Source organism: Trachymyrmex septentrionalis, unplaced genomic scaffold (assembly GCF_001594115.1).
Source record: "Trachymyrmex septentrionalis isolate Tsep2-gDNA-1 unplaced genomic scaffold, Tsep1.0 scaffold37, whole genome shotgun sequence".
In the NCBI taxonomy this organism is placed as follows: Eukaryota; Metazoa; Arthropoda; class Insecta; order Hymenoptera; family Formicidae; genus Trachymyrmex; species Trachymyrmex septentrionalis.
Window position 1 is genome coordinate 1,192,957 of NW_017305536.1, and position 19,261 is coordinate 1,212,217.

Consider the following 19,261-nt stretch of genomic DNA (forward strand, 5'->3'; position numbering starts at 1 on the left):
TTGGAGAAAGGACAAATTTGATAGCTGATGATCCAAAAGAATGTGATATTAAGAACGCGACTCTTAGATTACAGTAGTAACATCTTCGATATCAACGAGGTTGCGATATTCGAAATATTCAAATATAGAAATCCATGCTCTATTTAACCCTAGAATGCTACCGTTATTGAATGATATAGTATTACTATCAGTATGTAAATTTTACGTACAAGAAAGTAGGCTACTCTTAATTAGTATAATTCAAGTTTTTCATACATTTTTCACCTTTAGTGATAAAATAATCTGAACTTTTTTATATATAGAAACATAAATAATTTAATTAACTTGAAGAAAGAAAGAATAAGTATACTATTAAAATCCGTCTTGAAATGATATGGAGTATGTAGTTCAATTGCGTGTCTCCAAAGATCTGAAATAAAATATACAATAACACAATAATAATACAAAACTGTTCAAAAATTGAAATTATTTACATTCTCTTATAATTCTGACCATCAGGGAGTATAAACTGATAACGGACCGAATTTTTAAAAGCTTGTCTCAGTTTTTAACGTGACAGATTGGACTCTCAATGACTGAAGCTACACGGAACGATTTTACTGAAGTGTCCAAAATTTAGGTAGATACATAATTTTGTTATCAAAATAATTATGTACAATAGAAAACTCAAACATGTGCAATAAATAATACTACAAAAATTTTTGACATTGTATAGTAATCAGTTTAAGCATCCTACATAATTATTCTGATAGTACGATACATTTTCAGATCTGTATCCAGTTTTAAATTTTTAGATATTTCAGCAAAGTTCTTGCCACGTGTAGCCTAGTGCTCAATGATTTCACTTACTTGTACATAAAATTTATGTATCGATAGCATTTTAGAGTTAAAGATGCTTGAATTAAACCCGAGTGTCTCAGTATCTTCTGCACATGTCGTTTCTCTCCCAGAATAGAGCGGTCGATCGATGAGTGAATCTAAGGAAAACTCGCAGGGTCGCGACACGATCCCGTAGACACCCTATATACATAGATATAGAACGGGCATAATGGGAAATAGGAACTAGGTTGGGTCCTGGTGCAGCGATAGTACCTCGCAGATACGAATGGTAATGAGAATTCGCGAGCGCGGGCCGTGACTCGACCTGGTAATAACAATAGGGTTGGTACCGGGGACACGAAAAGAACGGGGTTTTAAAGGACGGGCCATCCATATGTGTGGCGCGGAATCTATCATCGGCGTGCTCCGCATTATCAAATACATGTATCAAAACTATAAATACGTCATAGAAATAAAATCGATTTTGACTCCACAACCCTGGATGAGTCTCGGCCTATTCCAAAAGATTCGGTCTGGTTTCCTGTTTACGAATATTCGCAACAATAGACATTCCATTTATTAGTGTGGCTGTCAGCCATATATGTAACCTTCAACTTGGAAGCCGCTTACGCAGCCGTATTACGAATTTAAAATCAGTATGTGGGATGAAAGATTGAACTTGAAATTCGCCAATTATAAGTCTACCGCCCCCACATGAGGTCACACAATATCCCGAATCAATTCTATAGTCTCTGGAAAATAAACGGATTAAAAAGAATTTATAAAGAAAACTCGTTTCGATAGCTTTATTTTTTAAATTCTCTTCAAGAGAATTAACTCTGTGAACAGTAGAATTCTATCATACAATTATATATTAGAAAAATAATTGAGGCGCAAAGCATCATAAAATTATGGCCTTCATTGATTATACACAGGCTAGATATTATCATGGTATTTTGTTTTGAACAAACATGCTTGAACATTCTTAGATTAATTGGATGGTTGGACTTAAAATGACTTTTAGCTACGAATGGTTGGGAGATCAGACTCGGACTTGAGCACGTGCACGGACGCGCGAGGAATTCTCGTCGTTCAGGAAACTCGGTCACCCGGAACTGCATAAGGCGACTGTATTCCCCGTCACCGAGCCAGATACATGTCCGTTGCATTATGTCGTTCCTCATCTTTCCGATACGACTTTAGAGCATCGTCCGAGGCGTCGGCGACGCTTGGTTCATCGTCGATCAAAGTATCTGCGAGACTCTCGCGCGACACGAATCCGTATAGAATTAAGGAAACGTGGAGATACCGCATTATCAAGCGAGTTTCCTTTCGAATATCTAAATGTGAATGCTACGGTCAAGCGTCTTCGACACCTCGGTGCGCCAATATATCGCGCAAAATGTTCCGTTTATTTTGCGTTACTAGATAGCAAGTTCCACGTGCAATAGATAGTTCATGCTGGCAGATTGAGGCGTGATACAGTTTCGTCGACGTCAAGTATTGTATAGTAACTAATGACAGTTATTCACATCGTATGAAAAAGAAGGGGAAACAATCTCTTTGTCTTACATTATGTCATCCGCTATTTACGTTTTGCTCATGCCACTCACGTTCAGCGACGATATCGAGTGTAAGTCGAGAACTAAAGATTCAAGATTGTAAGTTAAGCGTAGCAACATTAAGAATTCGAGTCGGAAGTGCCGAAACGTGAGAACCGAAAGTTAAGAATGACCGGAGTTCATAAACGTACATTCATTCAGGCATAAAGTTATTTTAATCGTCAAAATTCTTCGAATGTTACCTAATTAACGTTAATCATTCATGAAAAGATCGATTTGTATTCCCAATGTGCCGAATATTCCGGAACAGCAAAAGAATTTTCACAGAAAATGTTTAAATATCAATGAAACATTTAGGGTTGTCATAAATTCCTCATCCTAAAATTTCATATATTTTCTCTGATTTACAGACAAAATTTCATACTTTTCCTTGATTTTCAATGGCATTTTAAAATTTGTTGTATTTTCGTCCTAATTTGGAAACTGTTAAATATTTTATATGAAAGATCAATTTAACATAGCAATGTAAATTGTTGTTAATGTTGCTCACATCACTTGCATATTTAATTGTTAAGTTATTATTATTGTATTACATAAACTGCGTAGGTGTGTGATGTACGTATATTAAACTTCTTTAAAGCCAAAAATTTTAATTTTTCAGAATTTTTGTAAAATTTCCTAACCTTTTCCTGATTACCCTGACCGTCTTCATTTTCCTAATTTTCAATTTTGTTTACATTTCTTGTATACATACATCACGAAAATCATTCATCCGAGTAGTCCGACACATCCCTGACAAAGGGACGGAGATTTATTAACTCGTAAATATAACTCATATGAAAAAGAATATAAAGAGCGCAGCATTTCCCTTGTGAAGTGTCCCCAAAACTGAATTTCAAGGTAAATGAAATATATTTTTGACAGTACAAATAGTACAATTTCATTTAAAAATTATTTCAGAGATCTCCCGACTTGAAATTTCTAGGAAAATTATAATTTTATGGAATATATGAAACATTTTTCGAATGTGTAACGTGAATGGAATATTTAACGATTTTATTTTAACGTTGTTTTTACATTCTGAAAATATTTTGAGGTATTCTGGAAATACTCTTGGAATATTATTTTGGAATTTTAAAAGCAGTTTACGAATATTTCAGGAATATTTAGCGTTAGCTGGATGCACTCTAAAAAAATGGGTATACATTTAACATAGTAGGTATTAAATATAATTCTCACCGTGTTGGTATAATACAAACACTAACATGATGCAGAACAAGCCAAGGTGTTAAATTTACACCATGTTGGTGTTTATATTATGTCAACACCAACATAGTGAGGATTATACGTATAAACGCATGGTGTGCATTCACATAATGTTGGTGTTTATATTATATCAACACCAACACAGATTATATAAGCATGATATTAAATCTCTTTTTTTTTTTTTAAGTATATACGTTGCTGCGGCGATTCGCGTTTTTCTCATATTTTAAATCCTGCAATCTTAATCCTCGCGGTCGCGCTGACCGCGAATTATCCGGCACAACGTTATTCGTTTCGCGATGAAGGGTACATGACACCGATCGGCGCGGTTATCGATCATCGGGTGTCGAGTAAAGTAAGATATGTTGTATCCCCGACTCGAATAAAGATATATACGGTCCTTCGCTCGAGCATAAACGCGACGGCTTTACGGCCGACGTGCCGCGGCGAAAGGAAGGACGGACTTCCTTCGGCTCTTATTGGTACTGACATCCGCCCTTCGTTCTCTCGCAATTGCTTAACGCTCGAGACTCGTCGCGCGCGTCTACTACAGACTGTGACCTGTATTTTCGCGAAAACCTTGTGACTTTGGCTCAGTTCGTCATTTTAATATCGGACTGGTAGTCTCTTAATCTTTCTATCAATGTATGAGTGTTCGGGTACCTATATCGAATTTTAAACAAACATTTTTATATTTTTATATTTTTATACGAATAACGTCTTAAAAATCCCACCCTTCACGAACGACGAAGAACAGTTTTGCACGGACTTTATCTCGTTTATTAGCGGAAAAAGTACCAACCGTATTTTTTTTAAAAGTATATCTTTTTGAAAACTTCTAACCATTAATTAAAATTACACATTTATAAAATTATGTTAATAAGAATTGTTAATAAAAAAAAATTATGTTCTAGGAATTTTATTTAAAAAAAAAAATACCTACACATTTAATATATGAAAAAATTATACCCTTCCTTTCGTCTTCAGGATCTTTTTTTAAAGGGTGTACATATGTCGTCTTATCTTGTGATTCAGATATAATAGAACCCTATATATGGGAATCTTACGAAACGTTGTTACGATAATAAAAAGATAGGAAAAAAATACTTTGACAGAAGGGTTAAGAAATGATAAACCTCTTTCCGAACTCGTGATATTCGCGAATGTCTCGATTATCGCCTCGTTACACGCCGAGCGTGTATATCTGTTCCTTATCTGGTCGTTCGTGTCATAGAGCCAGTATTTTTGAGTTACTTGCCACGCAATACGGCCGGAGCGTGGTTCTGAAGCACGATCACGATTTGCTCGGAAGCATACCTGTATTAAACGGCGCATATTGTAGCTCGCGACCAGGATCCCACGATAAATCCGTTCGAGTTTGCGAGTCCGTGAACGGTCACCTACCTCTGCGGTGCCTATAATCGGCAGAATAATCGGCGACGATAAATTAGCGCGGCGAGTCAAAGGTTTTGCTTTCTGATTTACGGCCGATCGGATCATCAGTGGCGCGTGTCAAGTGTCAAGGCGAGTATCTTCGTCGCTTAGATCGCCGTATCGTCTCACGAGTGTCGATGGTGTCCCGCGGATGCGCAAGCGTATTAGGAAAGCGTACGCCCATTATGCGTAATGCGGCTTTGGGTGCCCATGTGATGAAGGGAGAAGAGAAGAAGTGGCATGAAGGAAGAGGGGTGCCCAGCCGACTTCCGGTTGAGTCACAGAGGCTTTGCAACTGCTAGAGGCGCAGGGCGCGCGTGGGTAAAGACCGTCGTGTTATTTTTTTCACGTCGCCAATGATGCTTTGGCAACCGTTGAATATCAATGAGAAGTTCCTCTCTGTATCTTCATTTTGTGTAAGCCTCTTAGGAGAAACTCATGTACCCGTCTAAATAGCTATAATGAGACTGCATTATTGCTTTCTTATTGTAATTCTATTAGTAAATCTTTACAAGGATCTATGTAAAATATTATAGGTGTAACATAAGGAATCAAATTAATATTTTAACATTTCTAATTTTATTAAAAGTTAACAAATTTTCAATTAAATAAAAAAGCACTAAATATGATCGAAACATCTTGGTGGTGTCCAATAATATTTATATATGTATAAATTTTTTAATATATATTTTTCAATTATAAATTCTGCGCCAAATACTATCAGATTTAAATGCGATCATAAACAGAAATTGGAATAATAAAAATATCACAAATTAAATTGATCGTCAATTTAACAATGATAATAATTATTTTAAAACACTGCGAGAAACTGATTTAGAAAAATATTAGTAGTCAGAGTTTTAACGAATTTTCTGCAAAAGATTCTTACGTTCCCATTTCAGAATCCTAATCTTCGTTAGACAGTATTTGGCGAAAAAGTTGTGCGAGCAAATCTATTCCTCAAACTCGGATGAGCAAACATACTTATGACACGCTAGGAACGGTCGAGTAAATTTCAACCTTTCTCGCAATCTTTGAAAACTCATTAAATGCCTTTCTTTGTTTACTCACACCTCGACGAAAGTGTGTCCCTTTCAAAATCACGCTTAGAGTATCTTGTTGATACGATGTATCATATAAATTATTTAACAACGAAAGGATATTAAATTTTCTTCATAAACGATATTTAAAAAAGCAAAAAGATTTAAATCCTTTCGCCGAGTTTCATTTATTTAATTCGCATCTAAAATGCAAATAATCGATAATGTCGCTGCTTGTCCATGTGGATTCATAAATTCATGCTCTAGTAAAGAGAAAGTCCAGGTTGATTTCAAAATTACACACCAAAGAAAAGGAAAGCAATTTGCAAAATTACAGCGCATACATTACGTGCATACGATACGTGCGAAGGAGTGGCTTCTCCCTTCGGAAATAAAACATGTGTCTTCTGCGCTTTCAAGCACTAGTAACGTAATTCACGTTCGAGAACATGAGCGAATGAATAAGAAGAAACATTTTCATTATCGACCATTCAGGAATCCCTTATCTCGAAATCTTGCGTTTAACACGTCAAATTTCGCGAATGTTTTTAAGTCGAAACAGTTGTATCGTAAACGTTACGCGGTAATGTTCATTCGGCATTAATTTACTACCACCGAGTATCTAAGGGTTTATCAAAGATCGATATATTTTAAGCGACGTGATTTAGGCGAGTCACGTAAATCATATAACTCGTGTGCATCGCCTTTTGTGACTAAATATATGTACGAGCTCGATGTTCGTTCACGTATCGCTCGTTTTTCACGGCGTACACACTCGTGTCGCAATCTCTCAGGGTGGTCCACATCGCAAAGCTGGATCCTTCGAGGTCGCGCGAGACCACGCTCGTTTTCGCACATTCCGTCCGCCAAACTGCGTCCAACTGTATTTTATGGACGCACTTTCCTTGGTCATCGATATGTGTGCACTTAATCGCGTCCACGTAGTAAACATGCAATCAAAGGTGAAAGTACGGCAAAGCGACAATCGCAAGTGAATCGAATTATGTGGGAAGGTACTATTAGCGATGTTGTAGCAATGTTTTCATCATTAATCTCTCATTCAGCACGCGATCCAATTACGATCTAACGGGAATTAATAAATTATCTTTAGAGCGGCAATCTCAGAGACAATCTCGACACAAAATTGCACAGCGATGAATCAAGATCTTCTCAAGATCAATTGCTAAAAGTCAGATTGCAAGGTCAGAATGGAGATCGGTAGCGTAGTGAAAAGTCCGCGTCTGTTTGTTACGTGAAAAAATGCAGTGCAGCGTCAGAATTGCTACTTTCCGCGAGGCTCGGTACACCGTGGTAATTCTATTTTACGCATCAACTCGTATTCGTACCGTATTAGGAAACTAGCAGTTCAGAAAGGCGGTCACACACGCGTGCCTAGAATTAGATAGTCATCAGTAGATTTCCTTGTAGGAAAAGAATCACGGACCACTGCTCTTTTCGTCACATTTCACCTTTTTTCTTTCTTGTTTTAGAGACTAAGCAGGAATTTCTAAAACACTCTTCCATAATCTTAAACAATGTTTCTTTTTAAAGATATGAATTTGTGTGTACGTTTATCCGATTATCCAACTCATGAAATAATTAATGCGATACATTGTACATTATTATGTCACGAAAAAAACAATTAATTTCGGTTGCAGTTATTATGTTACCAGAAACAATTAACTTGTCGCACAACAGTTGCACAATTGATAAAATCAAGCGATTAATCAATCTTATCTTAACCTTTCAAAAATGCCACACTATAATACTTTGTTACAAGTGTAACACACCGTGTACAGTTAGGTTTACCCGATTATCCAACTAAACTTTGATTGCTCATGATGCTTCCATGAAAATGAACACATTGTAACAACAATTGTTTTCAATCGAAATGCCAGACTTTAAGGAATATAACGTTATCAAGCGAATGTATGTATCTTTATTGATAAAAAATTTTGAAAGAAACTATTTTACAAGAAAAAAAGACTGGTATACCAAATAGAAAATGGCATTGAAGGGTTAAATCAATAAAATTGAAAGGCTAACTGCCGATTGATTAGGTAGATTCAAAAGAAAAGTTTTATGACATTAACCTCGTGTACTCGTTTTCAGGAATGCAGTCTTCATGTGTAATCTAATAAAGTTGCGGAAACTTTCACCTACTTCGAACTATCCAAATTTAGTACCGATAATAACGATCTTCATGCAGTATATTTTATTTCCACATTCCGCGCATAACAGTGAACAGAACAATTGCTTATTGATCCTATAGTTATTTTTTAGGTCGTTCCAACTATCTCTTTATGCTCTCGTGACGCGCAGCTCGTTTTTACAACTGTTCCTTCTGTACTTGTTAAATAGGCTTGTAAAGTAGCAAAATTTTTTGATGAAACACTTTACAGATATATTACGGCGCTATCCTTGAACGTTTTTGCGACATTCAAGCAAGCTTCGTAAAATTTTGTACACATGGCGCGCACGTTTTTACATGGCAGTCCGAGACACGAAGTGTAAGGCGAAATATTATGAATATCCTTTCCCACGTGAAGCGCCAGATGCTAACTTTTGTGTTGGCTCTTACACACCAAAGCTGCATAAGGCTTGCACGCGCACGCCACATCCCGTGGCACGGCAGGCCGCCGACTCTTTTTAAGGTGATTTCACATCGGGCGAAGCCCGATAGAATGCAAAAAAATGTGGTCAAACATGACGCGAATGTCGAGTCGTTACACGGTATTACGCCACTCCGATTTCTTTTTGCGCCTTACGCGGCATTTAAGAGAGCCAGACGGGAAGAGTCATGAGAAACTATATTTTTGACTTTTAATTATGTATATCGTATAATTTAATTTAATATTTTACAATACTTTGGGGAATTAAATAAATTCGCGAAATATATTTATATTTAACACTAAAACCGCGGGTCTAAATTGATTTAATCGCGGTTCAAGATAAATCTGGCTTTTCACGAAGAAAGCTTGTTAACATAAAAATGCAAATGATTTTTAATTAATTATGATTATTTATGAACAGTCACAAAAATTTGAAGCTCCATGTGCAAATACAGATTAATTGGAAAAGAAATATTAACACATAGGTCAAAAATGGCACAGCCGCGATTCTAGTGTTATCATAACTAAACGAAGAGGCCATGTTCTGTCAACGTGGAACTTGGTATCTAATAATATTTTTGCGTGAATCTTACAATTCAAGCAAACTGCGCACCGATTATTTGTCGATCTTGAAACACACACTGAAAAAAGAACCCGATAATAGTTATCAAATAATTTAGTGAAATCGAGTGAAATGCCAATTAAATGTTCGATTATATTAACTGTACATTTAATTGGCATTATTTCACTCAATATTTGGTGGCTATTATCAGATTCTTTTTCAATGCAATCCTAGCTAAAATTGGAGCACGTAATATCACAAATTAAATTAGATTCAATGAATAAGTAAAGACTCTTGAAATAAAAAAAAATATAAAAAATAGGGTTAATAAGAATTTTGCACAAATATTATATTTATACGCTGTTAAATTCATAATGTCAAATTATACCATTAGTTTAAGTTACTAATTTGAGTTATTTTTGTATTAATTTGAATGATTTTTCTATAGATCGTCACTGCTCCTACCCAATATACAGTTTATTATCTTGACTAAAATAACGGAGTTAAACAAACAATTTAATTCAAGAAAATATATTTGACTCAAATTTAGTTTATTACTTACTAAATACATTAATATATGGACGATTTATATTTTGACATACATAGAAGTTAAAAATAATAAAATATTATTTAACTCAAGGGATTGACTATAACTCAAGGATTACTCCTTCGATATCTAACAGTGTATTTGTCTTTCTAAACGCACGATCAGAGTGATGCGTTCTCGAACTCTCGACGTTAATAAATAGGAGCATGCTTATCACAATTTCAGTAAGCTCTCGACAAACTTTACATAAAAATGATATTTCCAAGATAACACGCGATGCACTGTCGCGGCAATGCTCGCGTGACGTGGCATCGAGACGACAAAATTACGAGCACGAACCTATTACAATTTGGTGGAAGCAATTCGTGGGAGGCGTTCTATCGGAAAACTCGACGTAGAATATATTCTGAGTCATTTCGGCCTCGGTCTGGGAATTCCGTGCAAGCTATAGATCCTCAGCTATTGATTTTTCCCATAAATTAGCAAGAGTAATATCTAATCATTATCGAAATTTCTCATGAAACGCCATTCGCCGACCTTGGCGGTGACCTAAACCTCGTCCGACGAGTTTTTCTTTCCTTCTTACCGATCAATACTCATGTCGTAGAAATACGCTTCATTTCCAATGGATAATGTATTTACTTATCGTCTTGTTGATCCAATCGGCCAAATCCTCCTGAAGTGGTATCAGCTGACGACTCTGCGCCGAATGCAGCCGCTCGTGATAGAACTCGAATTCTTCCTCCTCCGGCGAAGGTCGCGGCACGTCGGCGCGATTGAAGACGGAAACAGAGGACGGCCCCCAGCTACTGCGATAACGGGTGTGCTGGGAGGATGGGAATCGATTGGCGTACGACATCTTGAGGCAGCTCCTGCCGACGTTCCCGCACGCCGGATCCTGTCTCGACGCTTCTCTCCTCGCTCTCCTTGGGTCCTCTTCCAGGACCCACTTCACTTTTTTCGACAGCTCCCAGGCTATTCAAGAACGATGTCGTGTAGAGACGTAAGCCTCACGATTAAGTACCGCCTGAAAAGCAAAGGAAGGCTATCGGTTATTTCGCAGAGAACGAAAACGCATCCAAAAACTGGATGCACACCGAGAATGCTAATCGAAAGCGAGAGCGCGACGATAAGATGCGACACGAATCTCTTCTTAGAAAATAGAGAAAGAATAAAACACTCGAGATATAGATGAACATGAATGTGCACTTATGCGCGCAGAGGATCCTTTACAATTTCTCTGAGGAGCCCCATAACGAAACGCTAGAGTTTCTTTCCCGTCAAATAAGGGCTCTCTTTTAAATGTCTTGTCCGCTGTTATCTTTACAGCTATAAATAATTCAAGACTCAAGATGAGAATATCTTGAAAAATATCTCTTTACAAGAGCAATTGAAAGTCGAAAGCGGAATTAAAGTCAGAAAGATAAATAGGCATTAGATTAGGATTAAGTTAGAACATTCTCATAGTTAAAAATCATATTTTTTCACGGAGATGCAGAGAAGAACGTCTGTGCATACGAATAAGTACTTGCTGGTAATTATGTCTACGTTTGCTGTTATATCGCGTGCTTCGATTCTACGAGGGAGCATTAATGGAATTCAAGAAGTCGAGTGATTAAAGAACAAAGGAGTCTGAAGTGCGAGTATTGAGCACGAACTGTCTATCAACTCACAAAGGCTAAGCGATGGAGTAGATCCTATTTTGAATTTTACAGAGTATGTAGTATTTTTTAAATAGGATTAGCGTTACTTCCCCGCTTCCGAAGAAGCACATGACTTCAAAAGAAGAATCAACACTCACGCACCAATAATTAATTGGGTGCTTTTATATCTTTTTGCAACGAGAAGAAACTTTTCTTCACTCGGAGAAAGGTTTCTTCGATTCAAAGAAATGTTTCTTCGATTTAAACATTATTTTTTTAAATAAATACAAAATTTATTTGATTTAAAGAAATGACATTCAAATCAAAGAAATTTTTTTTTAAATCGTATAACAAAGAAATATTTCTTTTAATCGAAGAAACCTTTCTCTGGGTGTTTCGTACGATATGGTAATGCTTTCACTCGAAAAAGTGACCTTACAGTTATAGTGAAAATTATCTACGAAAAATTAGCTAAAATAAATAAATTTCTAGCAAGTACTGCGATATTGGATATGTATTGCATCTAATCATATAGATGACAGAGATAGAATTTGTGCTATAAATTCTATTCGTATACATAATAATACAGTATAATATAGTATAATTTTCTGTACATAATTTTCTATTAGATACAAAAAAACAGCGATAATTCTAGTTGGAGCAGCAAAATATTTTTTGCGTGCACGACTATGCACTGTACGATAAAATTATTAATCGCGCTACCAATATCAAAATGCTGATGTAAGAATTACATATCGATGTCTCTGTACTGAGAAAACAGATCACCGCCCAATGCGATGTTCGCGGACAAACCTACAAGCGTCCTTCGCCGTATCGATACATCGCCCGATTATCTCTATTATCCATAACGCAATGTATTACCGCGTCAACACGTACGCGTTTCTCAGATTCGTAGATATTAAGAACAACTCACTCGAGGAGAGACGACTTTCTTATCGAAATCTCTAGCGAGACGAATGACGGCGAGCGACAAGTTTGCGAAACCGGTGAAACTCGGCATTCGATCGGAGCAGATGAAATTGTCGCTGCGCTCAATGCTCGTGCATTCAACATATGCACACGTGGGCGCGAAAATATCCTCTCACATATATCACGGTAGACATTTCTATAAATCACGATGATCAATCCTTCGTATCCGCGATTAATAGCATTTTCATTATACTTAAGTTAGATAGGGCGAATGTCAGCTTCAAGATCGTTTAATTAATTTCCGACCTAGACATCCATCCATGCGAAATGAAGAAATTATTAATATGTCGAGATTATTATAGGTTTTTTTTCATCGTAGATTTTTTATCGTATAAATAATTACGTAGAATGCTTAAGCGTCGATGGCAATGCTGCAAAAAATTTTAACATGTTTGAATGTCCCACACTGAAAAAAGTTTAATATATCTTAATAAATATTTTTTAAATATTTGTAAGTAAACATTTACCGAATGTTAATATATTTATTTGATACAAGAACCATTAATTTGATTTAACTGTCATTTTTTTTTTCATTGAGTAAATATTTATTTGCTATAAGTAAAAGTTTACTTGCAAATACTGAAAAACGTATTTATTAAGATACAGTAAATTTTTTTCAGTGTATATTATTATTTTAACGATTCACATAAAATTATATTCAGATCTATATCTGAATTATAATTAAATAAATTTTAAATAGGTTCATAATATGTTTTAAATTTTAAATATATTCATAATATGTTTTAAATTTGTAAATAAGTTACTTTATTATGATACTTCAGCAAAACCGTTTTTTCCGTATATTCACTTTGATTTTTGTGTTCAGCGTTTTTCCAAGAGCCGCGATAATCGGAATTGTCTCGGTATTTTAAGTAATAGCGAAAGTATTAATCTTAATACTTCGAGGAGAAAAGCGATGCTTTCGTTGGACTCTGTCAACATTGGTCAGCATGAATGAAGATGTTGTACATCACGCAGAAAGTGCGCGCGTGATATTTCTCAAGTACTCGAGTAATAATCGTGTGCAATTATATCGCTTTCGAAAGAAGAATTCGAGAATCTTTAGCGAATGTATTTAGCGTGATTTCGGCTTAAAGTTTTCATTAAGGCCCCTCGAACGCCTCGATTCCCGTTGCAACAATCAGATTTACGTAACCGCGCAAAAATAAACGAACACGAGAAATCATAAGATCTCTATATACGGCGTACAACGTTGAGAAGAGAGAGAAACAGAGACCGTGTAGCGGTATTGTAGCGTTACGAGACGCTGAACATCTCGAGTTCCTTAAGCCGAACGTTATTTGTAAGTGTAACTAGCAAGGAAACGCAACGCATACATGATTATCCTTGACCAAAGATTTGTGTGCCCAAACTGGGAATAAGCCCGCCGCCAGATTCAGACGAGTTTATCTTCCTGAACCCGATGCTTTCAAACGCACGATACACACACGGAATTAAAGAACGATTTTATTGAAGTACCTAAAAATTTAGGCGAACACAAATCTCAGAACAATTTTTTAAACAATGCTACAACAAATTTTGACATTTTAACCAGTTGAGAGTTCTACATAATTTTGATAGTCCAACAAAATCATTTTCAAATCGGTATCTACAAATTTTTATACGGAAAGAACGATTTAGCTAAAAGATCTAAAAGTCTAGCTAATATAGATCTGAAAATAATTTTGTTGGACCATCAAAATATTTATGTAAATTGAGAAAAATTTCTGATTGAAAATAAACTAATCACTAAATTCTGATCATATCGAGCAGAATTCTCGTCATAATTATTGGTTATCTCAATTAGAATTATAATAGATTTAACAATAAAAAATAAAATTCTGATTTGTTTCGTTTTCCACTAGAATTCCAATTAATGCAACCAGACTCCGTTTCCAGTGTAGAAAACTCAAGCATGATGAGCAATACTACAAACAAATTTTGACATTCTAGCAACCATCTTGAGTGTCGTATATAATTATTTTGATAGTTCAACAAAATTATTTTCAAAACTGTATCTGTAACTAAATTTTTAAACAAAATTTCACAACATTTTGCAACAAAATCGTTCTGCCCGTGAACTAATTTTGAGTTGTAAAACTTATCGAACGCAGAGACGGTTCCACGTCAGCTTTATCGGACACTCAAAGACGTCATTCACAAAGACGGTATTGTGTAACTGCCGAGAAACGACTAAACAGCTGTACAGATGACTTACGAATACCAAGAGATACCAAGAGATTAACGAGATGATATACCGTTAATATACTCGATTTACTAAATTAAACCCAAATGCATCTCTACATCACTTTATTATTTCTTGTAATAAATACGTAGACTGATTTCACGATAATAATCTGTTTGTGTTCTAAAAATAATCGATTGGGTTATAAGGTTCTTCTCTCGCCACTTGAAAAACATCGATAAAAACACCGCGTGAGCATCATTAGTCAAGCTTTTATTTTTCGCCAGATAACGTAACGGCCGCCCACGGGATGACATAATTTCATCGCTTTATACGTTTTCGATCTCTGCATTAATTTATAGACTCGGTTGCGCTGCTCTATCAATATCCAGCAGCTGGACGTAATTGCATAGTTATTACATAGCGCTACTTTACGCCTACATTCAAAAATCGCGATGCCAGTCTTCATGAACAGCCGTTCACTGCTTCTCGTGCAAATAACATTAAGCATGATATAACAACACTTTGTAAAGTTTTATTCCGATAAGGAGTGCATCGTCATTTTAGAGCACGATACGATGGACGAGATTACTTTAATTAATGCACACATTGCACATAATTTCCGCAAAGCATGAAAAATATTTATTAATATAGACGCATTAGCGTTTCGAAGTTCCATTTCGATTACGTATGTGCCTCTTCTGTCATAATATAATGATATAATAATATATAATACATATCTCGTTTACGCGAAAGTACTATCCAATTAACATGAATGGTTCTGCAAGTTTTAAAAAATCGTTAGATATTAATTTCTTAACCGGATTAAAAAGCAAACAACCAATTAATTAACGACGGACTAATTTACTTTTTTCATGTTTTACTTATTCTTCAAATCAAGAAAATCAAAAGTAAGTTAAACCAAGATTAAGGATGTACCATTGTGTACAATCTCTGCAAAAAGTGACTGGAATTGGAATATCTTCCGGATAAAAATGAATGTGTTATACATACGAAATAGTTCAATAGCACAAATACGAACAATTATATTTAACAATATAATTTTTTAATTTAAATGAAAATTTTCTTATTTTATCTTGATTATAATTTTCAAAGGGCACGTCTACTTCTTATTGAAATAACGTCTGATCCAGGTTTTAAATTGCTGTCAAACGTTTATATTATTTTCAAACACAGCATATATAGAGAAATCTAATTGTTTTCATCTTGACAAAAAATATGTGCAATACATTCTTCAAGGTAATATATTATATCAAATGGTAGAAATGGACATAAGTCGCAAGAGAAGGAAGTCGATTGAATGATACGAAAGGCACGGTCCACCGATCGGAAAAAAATCGAAGCGCATTATGCACCGAAGTCCGTGTCCGAAGTCAACGACCGGACAACAATCGAGTCTAATCGGAGGATGAGCGGCGAATTGGATCGCCATTAGAGACCTCAATGCGCGCATACGTACTTACATATGTATATAACCGCGCGGGATTAGCCGCGTGGCGAAAGCCGTGCTTCCATCACTGCAACGTCCGTCCGGCTCGTAACGCGAGTGCGTGGGCGTACAGCTTATTACGAGGAGACACATGTAACGCACGAACGTCGCGTGACAATCGTTCGACAACGGTCCTTGGGATCTCGATGGACAATCTTACGGACCGAATGTATGTATCCAGTGGATCCAACGCAAAACGGTTATCCGCGCCGCGGTAACATTTGCTGCGCGCCGCAAGCATTAATCGTACATTTGCCCGCGTCTGTCCTTATTCAATGGTCTTAATCAGACCTCGCTAAACATCCTTGTCTAGAAATGTTAGATTAATGATTCAATTCTTTTCCAAGCGTTTGTTATTAACAACAGAAACCGTTTTAAATCTCCCATTTATAAATCCCGTTTTCTGTAATTGGCATCAACCTATTTCTTATCAAATTGGTTTCCCGATTGGTAATGTTTTATCATGGATTACGCGTTACTACCACGTTTACGTTTTAATCGAGCGCTTTACCGATTACTTTAGCGAATTACAATTCGCGGCATGATTTATATACGCGGACAACTGCAAAATTTACACAGAAAGAGAAAGATTTGCTGACTCTCCAGCGTGTTTTTCTCCTAGTCGTTTTTACTTTTTACACATGGCTCAAACGTGTAGGTGGTCGTTTCGCGAGAACGTACGGCCATAAAATGTTCCTTAAAAGGAGCCGATAAAGTCGCGGTCACCCGCATTACAAAGAGAAAAAAGCAGTATTATCATGTCGGTCAGGTTGCAAAAATTCAGTACAGCTACATAGCGCTATATGTGTTTTATAAGAAAACTATATCACGGAAAAAGAACACAGCTGAAAACTTCACATTCAGCGAATCTATAGTCATAATATACAGACAGTCAATTTTCTATGTTAAAGTAGCAAAGCTGTTGATAGCTGAATAACATCAGTGATTTGTTAAACCATCAAATCTTCTTATAAATGTTGAATTTGCGCAGTAAGTTATAGGTTTGCTACCACCTAATTTATTTTTTTTTTCCGTGATCGTTTACATGCATTTCTTCTCTTCTGATTAAAGAAATCAGAAAGTTTAAAACAATTATAGGTGTCATATATTATGTACTACGAACAATTTTTTGATATAACTAGTCATTTACGATATCTCGTCGAAATATTTAATCTTGCATATTGGATTACGTTACTCGGTTTTCACATAATCATTAGATCGATCCAAAAATTTTATCTGATATTTGTTAAAGTTGAAAAAGTTTCGTTAACATCGAGTTTCGAACATGCAAGTTCATTTTAATATACTTTCTTTATTTTGTAGTTTCTCTTTATTAAAATTCGAAAAACAGTTTAATTTTACATTGCAATTCACCGGTTTCTGTTTTCACTGAGAGAATGTTTACTTTATTAGTATTTCTTTTTTTTAAAGAAGTTTTCTGTTAGTAAATTATTCGAACTTTTTAATCCTAGAATCCTATCGATATATAAATTTTATGTGCAAATGAGGGAAGTCATTAAGAGTTAAGCTATTCTTTAGTGGTCAGCAGGAAGTCTAATCTACTGTGCTAAAAACGCAGACAAACTTTTAAAAATTCTATCCGTTTTATATATATATAATATCTATTTTCTTTATAGTTCTATCAGTTTGAACTCCTTGATGGTATTATAACAGAATATTATAACACAATGTTATAACAGAGCGTGATAAGTGATTTCAATTCTTAAGCAATTTTGTGTAATTATAATATTTTGTATTTAAATTATTTATTTATAAAGCTTAATGAAAAAAAACCGTCGAAGCTTTTGTATTAATCTAGTAGAATCGATTCAAAATCTCACTCTGTTGACAACTCCATTTAATTATTTTCATCGAATGTCAAATTTAACGCTTGATATATTCACGGAATATGCAACGTCAATAAGATTTCTCATTGATTTCTGTAATTGCTGCTTTTCTAGTCAGATAGAAAGTATTGCTTTATGCGGAATTGCTTGTATCGACTCTAATTAAGGATGCGAGTAGGTATTTCTGAAATTAGCGTAGCGAGACGATCAAATGTAAGAATCAAACCCGAATCGCATTGACATTTTATCCATTTTCTTTTGTACTTTCGAATATCTGTATAATCAGCTATCCGCAGACGAATTTTTTTACCTATAGAATTTACTCGATCAGAATGCAACAACTATCTTCGCAGCTATGACGCACTTATCAACTCTTTATCTTATCACAAACTTTCACGGAACTTTCAATAACCAAGATTTTAAAAAAATTCTATTTAAAATAGATAAACTTTTACTATTTCAAAACAGATACCTGGATCCGTTAGAAGAAATATTTTGCGACACCCACATAAGCGGCACTCTGTACACCTAAAACAGCCACGCGAAAATTTATTATTGCGCTCGAACTTTTCGTTTCGACAGCAATCGGGAAACGAGATGAAAAGAATGTGTAAAAATACAGTCGGCAGTGCAGTGCGAGCTAATTAAAGCGCACAAACAGAGCGTGCCCATCCAATTACCGTTCTCGAGGAACACGCGTCTATACGGCTGGTTTGTCCAACGCGCTGAAAACACTGTCGCGAGTTGTGGGTTTCATCCGCTTGCCCTACAAAGTCAATTAGAGAATGCCTGGACAGAGTAGATTTCCCCCGGTCTGTCCCCGGTACGGGGACACGGGAAAGCTAAGATGCGGGAAGTAAACCCGGCGTGTGTCACACACGTTGATGCGCGCTCGAGACGGATGAGACGAGGGAGCTCTTGATCGATAAGAGAGTAAGAATTCATATGCGTACAACCGTAACGCTAACTTTCACGGCTTTTAATCATAATTGCGCCCGTATATTCACGCACGTGGGCACTTAACGAATGATGAATGTGTCATCGTACCGTTGCAAGGAAGCGAATTTTATATTCCCCGAGGAAAGATTAATGAAGCGTACGTGTCTATATTTCTTCTTTCGCTCGTGTCTCGGCATCGCGCGCCTGACATGACGCGGATGTCCCGTACGTATGAAATAGATTCATTGATTTTCATTAAGATATTGCCACGAGCTCAAACGCGCACATCCGGTCTGCGGTACACC

General features: G+C 36.1%; 1 protein-coding gene across 3 annotated transcripts in view; it reads right to left on the reverse strand.

The window, feature by feature from the left end:
* Positions 1–19,261, reverse strand: part of LOC108750780 (growth arrest-specific protein 2-like) — a 39,680-nt gene that overhangs the window by 11,348 nt on the left and 9,071 nt on the right. For all 3 annotated transcript variants that reach the window (XM_018490512.1, XM_018490510.1, XM_018490509.1), the window contains exon 2: positions 10,485–10,869. In XM_018490512.1, the coding sequence (XP_018346014.1) occupies positions 10,485–10,701 (217 nt within the window). In that variant the 5' untranslated portion in view covers positions 10,702–10,869. The remainder of the gene's footprint in view (positions 1–10,484; positions 10,870–19,261) is intronic.